The sequence below is a fragment of the Lolium perenne genome, chromosome 1, assembly GCF_019359855.2.
Source record: "Lolium perenne isolate Kyuss_39 chromosome 1, Kyuss_2.0, whole genome shotgun sequence".
In the NCBI taxonomy this organism is placed as follows: Eukaryota; Viridiplantae; Streptophyta; class Magnoliopsida; order Poales; family Poaceae; genus Lolium; species Lolium perenne.
The window spans coordinates 208634661-208647564 of record NC_067244.2 but is presented as its reverse complement, the minus strand read 5'-3'; the positions used below and the strand labels follow the sequence as shown (position 1 = coordinate 208647564).

The 12904-nt window shown below is 46.8% G+C and overlaps 2 protein-coding genes across 2 annotated transcripts; one reads left to right on the top strand and one right to left on the bottom strand.

Annotated features, from left to right (window-relative positions):
• Positions 1-213: 213 nt before the first annotated feature.
• LOC127315776 (putative F-box protein At1g32420) lies at positions 214-1410 on the bottom strand. Its single transcript, XM_051346256.2, has one exon. The coding sequence runs from the start codon at positions 1408-1410 to the stop codon at positions 214-216; it is 1197 nt and encodes a 398-aa protein (XP_051202216.1).
• Positions 1411-1763: 353 nt separating this feature from the next.
• LOC127336863 (F-box protein At3g07870-like) lies at positions 1764-2465 on the top strand. Its single transcript, XM_051363732.1, has one exon. It carries the CDS (start codon positions 1764-1766, stop codon positions 2463-2465), a length of 702 nt encoding a protein of 233 aa, XP_051219692.1.
• The last annotated feature ends 10439 nt before the right edge of the window (positions 2466-12904 follow it).

Below are 12904 nucleotides of genomic sequence, written 5' to 3'. Positions count from 1 at the left end.
GAATGCAAATTAGTACTACCTCTATCTATAAATAGGCGTCTAAGATTTTTTAAATTTAGACATATCTAGGCGCTTTTTAGTATCTAGATACATCCAAATTTAGACAAACCTTAGACATCAATTTATACATGGGGTATACCTGTTGCATGAGAGTATGAGACCTCACAATCTTAGCTAGTCCTTAGCTATACCTCGTCTTGGAAGTAGTCGGGGTTATAACTCGGGTCTTCGCTTATCACCAAGTGTGTAAGCATTCAGTGACTCCCGAGTCTCGACATAAGCGAAGACCCGAGTATCCGAGCAGCCTTCGATATCCGCGACAACCAGCCCTCGGTCTCTGTCGTCGATCCGCCCCACAACACGACCCCAACCACCTCTACCCCAACCAATGCTCTCATTATTCTTCGGTGGCTTGTGTTTGTACAAGCCAACGTGGCCGGAGTTCGACTCCCATGTCAGTACATGATCAGTATACTGAACAAAATGCGGGCGTGTGAGACGTTGGTAACCCCTCCGCCTTTGCCCCGGACGCTTGCGGGGCGGGGTCACCTGCAATATGTACCAACGGCTCCACTGCGGGTTGTCCATAACCCACACCACGGTGTGCTCGTCCATTAAGATGAAATCCCGAACGACAACGCCAAGCCTCCCGTGCACCTCCGTCAGGAAACACTTGTTGGACATCCACGGTTGTGGGCGGACGAGCATGGCACACTCTTCCTCGAGGTCGAACGACACGAGGTGCCCGTCGGCCGCTATCCAGTACATCGTGCCATTGATGTTGACGATCCCGAGCCCAAGGTTGCATCCCGATAAACTAGCTGGGATCACAACCTCCCGCCATGATTCCTCCCCCAGAGTGAACACCTGCAGCGTAGGGAACTCACAGTCTTGGTCGTCGAAGCGGCACGGCACGCGCACTACTTTGTACCGCTTCGTTGTGGGGAGGTACCCGAAACTATACGCCTGGTGCCAGCGCACAGGATGGCACTGTTCTTGGTCAGCATCGTCGCACGACGGCGGCAGTGGCAGAGGCGGAACGTCGAGGGTCTCGCCGGTGACCGGGTTGGCCACGGTGATGGCGCCTCCAGCAACCTCGTCGTCGCACAGGCAGACTAGCCCGTTGCTGGTGCCGACGATGCACAGGCTTGTACAGCGAGCAGGCGTGCTGCTGCTCCACAGGTCCCTTCGGCGCCCTGTTCGGTCGTCGACCACAAACGGTGAGCACCCGTCGGTTACAACGATAGTCTTGGGGCACTGCGGAAACATGAACGAGCTCTCGTCGACCACGTTGCGCCAGTGTCGGGAGACGAGGCGGAAACGATGGCGGGTGTTGGGAGGGAGCCGTAGCAGGATCTCGACGAAGGCGTCTGTTGGGAATTGCCAGCGGCTGCCCTCCTGCGAATCCATTGTTGCGGGTTGCAGCGCGGCGGGCGCGCGGCGTCAACTGGATAGATGGACGATTAGGGGTGTGGACGGCCGTCACCTGGATCAAGGCCTCTGCAGGAATCGCAGGAAATTTGAGACGAGTATATGACGTTTCAACCTAAGAAAAGGTTCCACGACAAATCCAAAACCCTAGCGTATTCCGCCTAAACAGGGTAGGCTTAATGGGAAGACAATATATAGTCAGAGAGTCACCTAAACGAGCAAGACAGAAATAGGCAGAGATACCAACAAAGCTGACGGCCGTTGACACCCAATGTTCCATTATTGATCGATCCACGATCAAGTCGACACCGCTCGCGAGCCGTGCTGCAGCAATGGATTCGCACGGGGGCACCAGCTGGTGGTTCCCAACAGACATCCTAGTCGAGATTCTGCAACGTCTTCCGCCCAACGCCCGCCGCCGGTACCGCCTCGTCTGCCGACGCTGGCGCAAGCTCGTCGACAAGCGTTCGTTTCCGCACCGCTCCAAGACGCTGGTCGTAACCGACCAGGGCTCCGCGTTCGTCGTGAACGTCCAAACGGAGCGCCTGAAGGAGCTGTGGAGCGGCAGGACGCCTGCCCGCTGCAGAGGCATGCGCGTCGTCGGCACCTGCAACGGCCTGGTCTGCCTGTGCGACGACGGGGTCACTGGCGGCGCCATTACCGTAGCCAACCCGGTCACCGGCGAGACGCTCGACCTACCGCCGTTGCCGCTGCCAACGCCGTGTCACGACGCTGGAGATCAGTGCCACCGCTGGCACCAGGCTTATAGCTTCGGGTACAACCCGACGACGGGAGGGTACAGGGTCGTGCACGTGCCGTGCCGCTTTGGCGAGGAATGGGTGTTCAACACGGTGCAGGTGTTCACGCTCGGAGAGAAGTCCTGGCGTCAAGTTCACATGGCACGACATGTGACCTTGGCGCTGGGATTGTCGACATCAATGGCACCACATACTGGGCTACGGTTGCTCGAGACATTGTGTCATTCGACCTCGACAACGATTTCGTCACGCCCACCTATCATAGGGGACTACTAGATGGTACATTCCTCACGGTGGTGCACGGGATGTTGGGACTTGTCTCTCGGGACACCCTGTCGGTGATGAACAACATTGAGGTGTGGGTCAAGTGGAAACCACACTTCTTGCACCGTTTAACTTTGCAGGGCAGAGGCCGCACTTTGTTCAAGACAGTGGGCACGTACTCACATGGGGGTCGGCGTGCGGCTACGGAGGTCTTTACCGACACAAGCTAAGGCACAACCATGGAATCACTAGGCTGCGTGGCTCAGTGGAGATCAACGAGAAGAATCAGGGTACAATGGTCCCTGATATCAAAAGTTGCTTGCATACATGGGCCTTCAACTATGTCGAAACCAACGAGTCGCTAACCGCTTATAGGTTTGCTAACTAGTAGCAGAGCACACTTGCTAAGTGGTGAGATCTCAACCAATATTTGTGTGGCTTTCTATGTTAGTGGATGATGTAACGTTGGGTTGAATAAACAAAAGGTTCGCCTAACACCCAATCGACTAGTTCTCAGTGACAAAAATCATCACAACCCCTTCTTCATGGTCTCTTTCCTCCTTCAGAGAGTGCCGCTCCTCTCCACCTTCCGTTGAGCCACATCTTCCCTGCAACCACCATCTGCCAAACCTTTTGGCCACCCCACCTATCACTGGCGTGCTACCGAGAATCCTCGTCACCTCATCCTTCCCAAAGACCCTCCTCTGCGGTCCAACTGCCACCTCGGGCATGCCTCTAAGCCCTGCCTTATGATCGGCGTCCGCAACCCTGCAACTCGCACTCCCCCAATGGTAGGTTTCTTCCTCGCTAGATTTCGGCCCACCGCAGCTAGCCGCAGCAGCGCTACCTCTGACTCGATCTAGGCTTGGAGTCGTCGGCTCCGCCTCGCCCAGCGAGCCGCCTTGACTCCGTCAAGGTGGGTGACGGGCTTTTTCAAATTTTCATTAGTATAGGTTAGCTTTGCGGTAGGAAAGAACGGTGTGTCTGAGGAGAGATGGGGTGTAGATAAGGCGGGATGGGACCCACTTGATTATGCATTTTTTTCTGCGAAAATCCACCAATCTATTAATTACCAACAACAGGAGTACAAATAGCCAAAAAGGTAAATAAAAATACAAATTGGCACTCGGACCATTCCGATCATAATGGATTTGGTTGACACTAATCTAATTCGCAACGCCTAAGTTCTTTACTAATATTGAGATTTCAGGATCCAAATGGCTGTAAAAGATGGTATTTCGCATAAAAGTAGCGATAACTAAACACAGCTATCTTTACAAATAGGTTTTATGTTACTTGTAAATTATAACTTCTCGATTTTTCTTCAAAAGTTATTCCGCTATATTTGTTAGGGCTTCATAGTGTATGGTACAAATCAAGGTGTAAAGACCCGCATCAATGTCCAAAAACAGTCACAAAGACGTATCTTTTGTGAGAGACCATCGTCTCCTTGACCTCCCTTGGACAACTTTAAAGTTTAAACCATCCCTCCACCCTGCCTAGTGGTTCATCAAAAGCTCTCACATCAGGTCCGTTGGAGAAAACCAACACATCAAGAAAAGGGGGGGAATCTTGCATCCTGTGACAGGGCCTCGACTTGGCCCAGCGACATTGTTGGGCAGAAGACAGCCTCCCAATTTGGCCACGACTGCACAAGTCAATGACAACGATTGCCTCTCGATCCGGCCAGCCTTCTCACCCATCACGCACAGCTAGCTAGCTAGCTATCCCTGCTAGAGAGAGGATAGCATAATCTTGCGATAAGAAATATGCTGCTGCTAGAGGATAGGGGGATAGCATAATCTTGAGATCACAGTGATCCAGGAGAGCGGGCAGTAGTCTAGTCTCGCTCTCGGTGCTAGCTAGAACGATTAGTTTAATCGTCGGTGGTTAGAGGCTTTTGCCGCCTGCGCCCGTGCGTGCTCTCGCCACAGGACTATGATAGTTATGGGAACTTTCATGGAAGGCGTGTGGTGCGATCCCAGTAATCCCCGTGGAAGAAGGCGTCACACACCCACACGCATACACTTATGCCTCGTACACGCTGGTATAAAGAAATCAAAAGGCTATAAATTTGAAGATTATTGCCGGTATGGTCTCAAATAAACAATTTTTTGTGGAGAAGTTATTGGAAGGTGTGTTGTTGCGATCCCAGTAATCTCTGACGCAGTTGTCCTCATATAAAAGATATGAAAATCAGAATAAACAAAAGGTGAAAGCTATGTATGCAGGTATGGTCTCGGTTGAGACACACACGGCACCGTGACGACCATTGGCTGGGCGTGAGGCTACGATGTCGTCATCGGCTCGTAGTGACGCTACCTGAAGTCTAAAGAGAAGGTAGCGAGGCCGCCACGCTCGCCCGCGAACTTTCGATAGGCACGCGTATGGCTCGTAGGGCCACTTCTTTTGGGCTCCTGCTTATGCATAAGCCAGCTTCTAAAAAATGGTGGAGAGAAACTGTGGTGGGAAGAAGCTCCTAGAAGCTAGTTCCTCCTATTCTTTTGAGCTTCTCACAATTTGGCTTATTTGATGTGTTGAGTTATGAAATACCTATAATGCCCCAAAATTAGATGTGTTCTATATTAGCATTACCAAATCCAATCAAGTTCAAGAAGTCATCACTACCTATATCTCAAGTGCCAGGACCGATTTAATATCATGAAAATAAAATTAGCACTAGCTCAACTATCCACATTTACAAAATAGCAAGCACCGTGCTCATTATCCAGCAAAATAGCATGTGCTGTAAAATGTGCTGAACCGGAGGGGTAGATTGATATACCGATTCAGTTTGCTCAGCTAGAAGCTCGGGAAACTGGTCTTGGCCCGATTCTGAAATTGCACTGAGCCTTCGCTTCTCGGTAGAAATAAGCAGCGTTTAAGCTGGAGACTTCTTTTCAGCTTGATCGATTTGAGACCTAGAAGCAGCTCCACAAGCCCAAAAGAAGTCCCCCGTAGTCTCGCAGTCATCTCTCGCCCGCACGTAGTGGAATCTCTAGCTAATACAGTAGCTATCATCATGTTGCAGCCTCCCTTTTCGACGTCCGAAAGTTCCCCATCTTCTTGTTGCAAGACTGCGAGAGGAAGAAGGCGAGAGTGATACAAAAAGAGATGAGATTCTCCGAACCTAATCGCGTGCGAAGGGCGAGCAAATGCGAGGCCCGCGGGGCAAAAGATCTGTACGAGCAACAGTGCGAGACGACCCCGTGTTTTCCTATCTTTCGGTGTTCTTTTTTCAGTATCCTTTTTTTCCAAGCGATGTCGCTGTAGGTTGAAGAATAATATATACCACAGCCTCGAGGTGATTTTATTCTACTCGACAGCGATATACTTTTGTAAAGAATCAGGTACTCGAGGTTGGAAACTCTTCTTTTTTCTGAAAGGGCGAGTTCGGAAACTCGGAATGAGCTATGTGTATGTACCGTGCGCGCGAGACCTCTATGCTCGGTGGCTGCAGACCTTCATGGCCGTACGTGTACTTCTCAACTTCTCAGTGGGATGAACTGCAGTGATACTACGCCCTCTGCTCTGCACTGTGTTAACTAGTAGTCTCCGGCTAAGTCCACGCACCCAGGAGCTCAGGTGCGTCTCAACCCCACACATAAACCAAACAAAAAACAAAACAAAACATAGGGCTCAAAAAACCTAATCAGCGGTCGGACCCAGATGGACCGATCCATTTCCCGCCTAAATTTGGGTATGAAATGCGATGGTGCGGTCAATCTACGCTCACAGCGCCCTCTTGTCCTCCCAAGCCCATGCCCTGTGGAATGCAAGCCACCCAACCCAAATCGCATCCCTCCTTCTGCGTCACAACTCACAACCCTATCACGACGCATGTTCGATTTGGCCGTTGCTCGCCAGTGGCCAATCCAGTTAATGGTGTTCTTGCACACAATTGTCGCTGCCTAGAAGGTGACCTTGCCGTCCTTAGCCTAGGATCCGCCCACCAACAACGACGCCTAAGTCCTGTTTGGCCATTTGTGATGCCCAATTTGAGGTATAAAACTCGGCCAATCGATGTCACTAGCCACAATTATATGACCATTATCTCATGATGTACGTATATGGATCTCAATAGCTCAATCGAGTATTTCAACAAGAACGTCACAGACACATGGTTCAACGATAAAATGACTTGGACGGTTGATGGCGTGTACTCGTCGTATGCGTACACGCTGTTGGGGAACCCCAAGAGGAAGGTGTGATGAGCACAACAGCAAGTTTTCCCTCAGTATGAAACCAAGGTTTAATCGACCAGTAGGAGAAAGACGTGACTTCTGAAGGTGTTGCTGGCTGACTAGTGGCAGGACGCACTACCGGCATCAGCAACAACATGGAACCTGCACACAACACAACCAAAGTACTTTTGCCCCAACTTACAGTGAGGTTATCAATCTCACCGGTTTACTGAACACAAAGGATTAGACGCATCGAATGGAAGAGATGTTTGCAGAAAGTAAACAGAACAGGATTGCAGTTGAATTTATCAGTAAAAGAAAAAGGGTCGAGGTCCACATGTCACTAGAGGTGTCTCTCCATAAATAAATAGCATGTTGGGTGAACAAATTACAGCTGGGAAATTGATAGAATATCGACCATACATGGCAAGATGATTACTATGATATTTGGTATTGGGCATTACAATATAATATATAGACCGTAATCCAACTGCGTCTATGACTAATAATCCACTTTCATGTTAGCGTCCGCACCCCTTCCAGTATAAAGTTGCAAGCAACATACTATCGCATTAAGTAATGTGTGTAAATTAAACGATAGAATTACCCTTCGATAAAACATTGTTGTTTTCTCCCTAGTAGCAACAACACATCTACAACCTTACAAGTTATAAAGTCACTCTCCCAGAAAACTAGAGGCATGAACCTACTATCGAGCATAAATACCCCCTCTTGGAGTCACAAGTGTCCACTTTGTCAGAGTTTCTACTAGCAACGGAGAGCATGCAAGATCACAAATAACATATCACATGAATATAGAATCAATCTCAACATAGTATTCAACATTCATCGGATCCCAGCAAACCAAACATAGAGGATTACATAAAGATGATCTTGATCATGTAGGGCAGCTCACAAGATCGATACATGAAGCACAAGGTGGAGAAGACAACCATCTAGCTACTGCTATGGACCCATAGTCCAGGGATGAACTACTCACACATCACTTTCGAGGCAGGCATGACGATGTAGATGCCTCCGGCGATGATTTCTCCCTCCGGCAGGGTGCCGGGAAGAGCTTCGGAACCCCCCGAGATGGGTTCAGCGATGGCGGCCGCGATGGAACTTTTCATCGATGGAGGCTCGGGTATCCAGGGTTTTCCCGAGAAGATGTATAAATAGGCGGAGGATTGAGGTCGGTTGGGCGCCTGGTGGGCCCAGACCACCACTAGGCGCGGGCTAGGCCTAGGCCGCGCCTAGGGTAGGTCTGGCCGACCTGCTGTGCCTCTTCGTCCCCCCTCTGAACTTCGTCTTCGTTTCGGTAAAATATTGACTTCGTCTTTTGTTTCGTCCAATTCCGAGAATATTTCATGTACAACTTTTCTGAAATACAAAAACAGCAGAAAACAGGGGACTGGCACTGTGGCATCTTGTTAATAGGTTAGTGCTAGAAATCATGTAAAAGTGCAACTAAGTGTAAACAAAACACATATGAATTGGTGTAAAACAAGCATGGAGCATCAAAAATTATAGATACGTTTGAGACGTATCAACGGTCATACCCAAATGATGATGGTCGCGGTAGCCCTCGTCCATGAGCACAACGTGAGGCAGATGCCACAGTTCAGGGGCTCAACGAGGCCATGCAGAGGCAATAACAAGCATAATCAAGAAGCCAGCCACAATCGACTTTTCAAATACTACTTCCATGCTACCAACCCAATCTACCCGGAGCACATGTTTCGTCGCCGCTTTTGGATGTCAAGAAAGTTGTTCTTCACTTTTCTCGGGCGTCTGGTGACATAGGTATGCCTACGAGGCATGTCGAATAAGTACCCTAGGTCCACAGGAAAGCAGGAAGCCCATGAACTCGAAGCTTTGGAGGCCCAGAAGGTTGGAAGCTTTCGGATTAAGAAAGTACAGTTACTATAGGAAGCTTGTATCAATATAGGAAAAGCCCAATGCGGCTCAACAGTTTGTAACTTGTACGACACGGAAAAGCCTCAGCTTCACCTCCTATATAAAGGGGAAGCCGAGGGAGAAAGAAGGGACCGAAATCATTGTAACCTAGCCACCGTAATATTGAGTTGAGCACCTTTGTTCGGCTGAGCCTTCGAGATCTACTTACCCTCTACTTCTTACGAAACTGTAAGTCTACAATACGTAGGCATTGCCGAGTTAATCCCTCGTCACCTGGTAAGCTTGACTTCTTAAAAAAATGATGCAAAGCTATTTTCATGCTTGAATATATATGGATTTTCCAGTAATCTTGTTAATGAGTACTTGCGGATGAGCGAGAACGCATTTGTTGACTCGATGTACAAGTTTTGCAAAACCGTGATTGGGGTGTTCGACGATGTTTTCCTAAGAGAGCCAAATGTTGCTGACATGGCCCGACACTTATCAAGCAACAAGGGAAAGGGTTTCCTAAAATGCTTGGAACATGCCATTTGGTATGTGATGGCGCGTGAAGCACACGTCCGTTGGGAACCCCAAGAGGAAGGTGTGATGCGTACAACAGCAAGTTTCCCTCAGTAAGAAACCAAGGTTATCGAACCAGTAGGAGATGAAGGCCACGTGAAGGTTGTTGGTGAAGGAGTGTAGTGCGGCGCAACACCAGGGATTCCGGCGCCAACGTGGAACCTGCACAACACAATCACAATACTTTGCCCCAACTTAACAGTGAGGTTGTCAATCTCACCGGCTTGCTGAAAACAAAGGATTAAACGTATGGTGTGGAGAATGATGTTTGTTTGCGATGAACAACAGAGAACAGAGTTTGCAGTAGATTGTATTTCAGATGTAAAAGAATGGACCGGGGTCCACAGTTCACTAGTGGTGTCTCTCCAATAAGATAAATAGCATGTTGGGTGAACAAATTACAGTTGGGAAATTGACAAATAGAGAGCATATACATATCATGATGACTACTATGAGATTTAATTAGGGCATTACGATAAATAACATAGACCGCTATCCAGCATGCATCTATGCCTAAAAAGTCCACCTTCGGGTTAGCATCCGCACCCCTTCCAGTATTAAGTTGCAAACAACAGACAATTGCATTAAGTACTGTGCGTAATGTAATCAACACAAATATCCTTAGACAAAGCATTGATGTTTTATCCCTAGTGGCAACAGCACATCCACAACCTTAGAACTTTCTGTCACTGTCCCAGATTCAATGGAGGCATGAACCCACTATCGATCATAAATACTCCCTCTTGGAGTTACAAGTATCAACTTGGCCAGAGCCTCTACTAGCAACGGAGAGCATGCAAGAACATAAACAACACATATATGATAGATCAATAATCAACTTGACATAGTATTCCATATTCATCGGATCCCAACAAACGCAACATGTAGCATTACAAATAGAAGATCTTGATCATGATAGCCAGCTCACAAGATCTAAACATGATAGCACAAGAGGAGAAGACAACCATCTAGCCACTGCTATGGACCCATAGTCCAAGGATGAACTACTCACGCATCAGTCCGGAGGCGGGCATGGTGATGTAGAGGCCTCCGGTGATGATTCCCCTCTCCGGCAGGGTGCCGGAGGCGATCTCCTGAATCCCCCGAGATGGGATTGGCGGTGGCGGCGTCTCTGGAACTTTTCTCGTATCGTGGCTCTCGGTGATAGGGTTTTCGCGACAGAGAGAATATATAGACGAAGGGGCAGAGTCGGGAGGCGCTCGAGGGGCCCACCCCATAGGGCGGCGCGCCCAAGGGTGGGGCCGCGCCCCCCTAGGGTGTGGCCGCCTCGTCGCCCCTCTTCGTCTCCTCTTCGGACTTCTGGAAGGCTCCGTGCAAAATAAGACCGTGGGCTTTTGTTTCGTCCAATTCCGAGAATATTTCCTATGTAGGATTTCTGAAACCAAAAACAGCAGAAAACAGGAACTGACGCTTCAGCATCTTGTTAATAGGTTAGTGCCGGAAAATGCATCAAAATGATGTAAAGTGTATATAAAACATGTGAGTATTGTCATATAACTAGCATGGAACATAAGAAATTATAGATACGTTTGAGACGTATCAAGCATCCCCAAGCTTAGTTCCTACTCGCCCTCGAGTAGGTAAACGATAACAAGGATAATTTCTGAAGTGACATGCTACTATCATAATCTTGATCAATACTATTGTAAAGCATATGAAGTGAATGAAGTGATTCGAAGCAATGGTAAAGATAATGACTAAACAACTGAATCATATAGCAAAGACTTTTCATGAATAGTACTTTCAAGACAAGCATCAATAAGTCTTGCATAAGAGTTAACTCATAAAGCAATAGATTCTTAATAGAAGGTTTTGAAGCAACACAAAGGATGATTAAGTTTCAGCAATTGCTTTCAACTTGTAACATGTATATCTCATGGATAGTTGTCAACATAAAGCAATATAACAAGTACAATAAGTAAACATGTAAGAATCAATGCACACAGTTGACACAAGTGTTTGCTTCTAAGATAGAAAGAAGTAGGTAAACTGACTCAACATAAAGTAAAAGAAAGGCCCTTCGCAGAGGGAAGCATGGATTACTCATGTGCTAGAGCTTTTTATTTTGAAAACATGGAAACAATTTTGTCAACGGTAGTAATAATTCATATGTGTTATGCATAAAACCTCCTATAAGTTGCAAGCCTCATGCATCGAATACCAATAGTGCCCGCACCTTGTCCTAATTAGCTCGGATTTCCATGGATTATCATTGCATTACATATGTTTCAAACAAGTTTCACAAAGGGGTACCTCTATGCCAACTGTACAAAGGTCCAAGGAGATAGATCGCATTTGATTTCTCAGTTTTGATAGATCTCAACTTGAGGACATCCATACCGGGACAACATAGAAAACAGATAATGGACTCCTCTTTAATGCTTAAGCATTCAACAACAGATAATATTCTCATTAGAGATTGAGGATTAATGTCCAAGCTGAAACTTCCACCATGATACATGGCTTTGGTTGGCGGCCCAATGTTCTTCTCTAACAATATGCATACTCAAACCATTTAATCATGATAAATCACCCTTAGTTTAGACAAGACGAACATGCATAGCAACTCACATGATATTCAACAAAGGTGTAAAAAGTTGATGGCGTCCTCAGAAACATGGTTACCGCTCAACAAGCAACTTATAAGAAATAAGATACATAAGCAACATATTCAATACCACAATATTTTTAAAGCTATTTTCCCATGAGCTATGTATTGCAAAGACAAGGAATGAAATTTTAAAGGTAGCACACAAGAAATTTACTTGGAATGGCAGAGAAACACCACATAGTAGGTAGTTATGGTGGACACAAATGGCATGAGTTTTGGCTCAAGGTTTTGGATGCACGAGAAGCATTCCCTCTCAGTACAAGGCTTTGGCTAGCAAGGTTGTTTGAAGCAAACACAAGTATGAACCGGTACAGCAAAACTTACATAAGAACATATTGCAAGCATTATAAGACACTACACTGTCTCCTTGTTGCTCAAACACTTTTACCAGAAAATATCTAGACCATAGAGGGATCAATCATGCAATCCAAATTTCAACAAGCTCTACAGTAGTTCTCCACTAATAGGCCGGTTTAAACTTCATGATGCAAAAGCTTAAACATGATCTATGAGAGCTTAAAACAATTGCCAAGTATCAAATTATTCAAGACCATATACCATTTACCACATGAAGCATTTTCTGTTTCCAACCAAATAGCAATCAACGAAGCGGTTTTCAACTCCGCCATGAACATTAAAGTAAAGCTAAGAACACCAGTGTTCATATGAAAAAGCGGAGCGTGTCTTTCTCCAACATAAGGAATGCTAGTATCCGATTTTATTCAAACAAAAACAAAAACAAACAGACGCTCCAAGTAAAGAACATAAGAAGTGACGGAATAAAAATATAGTTTCACTAGAGGTGACCTGATAAGTTGTCGATGAAAAAGGGGATGCCTTGGGCATCCCCAAGCTTAGATGCTTGAGTCTTCTTCAAATATGCAGGGATGAACCACGGGGGCATCCCCAAGCTTAGACTTTTCACTCTTCTTGATCATATTATATCATCCTCCTCTCTTTACCCTTGAAAACTTCCTCCACACCAAACTCAAAACAGACTCATTAGAAGATTAGTGCATAATCAAAAATTCATATGTTCAGAGAGGACACAATCATTCTTAACACTTCTGTACATTGCCCAAGGCTACTGAAAGTTAATGGAACAAAGAAATCCACTCAACACAGTAAAAGAGGTAATGCGAAATAAAAGGCAG

Excerpts from the sequence above, each read along its gene's own strand:
- LOC127336863 (XM_051363732.1), top strand. The coding sequence starts at position 1,764 with ATGGATTCGCACGGGGGCACCAGCTGGTGGTTCCCAACAGACATCCTA.
- LOC127315776 (XM_051346256.2), bottom strand. The coding sequence starts at position 1,410 with ATGGATTCGCAGGAGGGCAGCCGCTGGCAATTCCCAACAGACGCCTTC.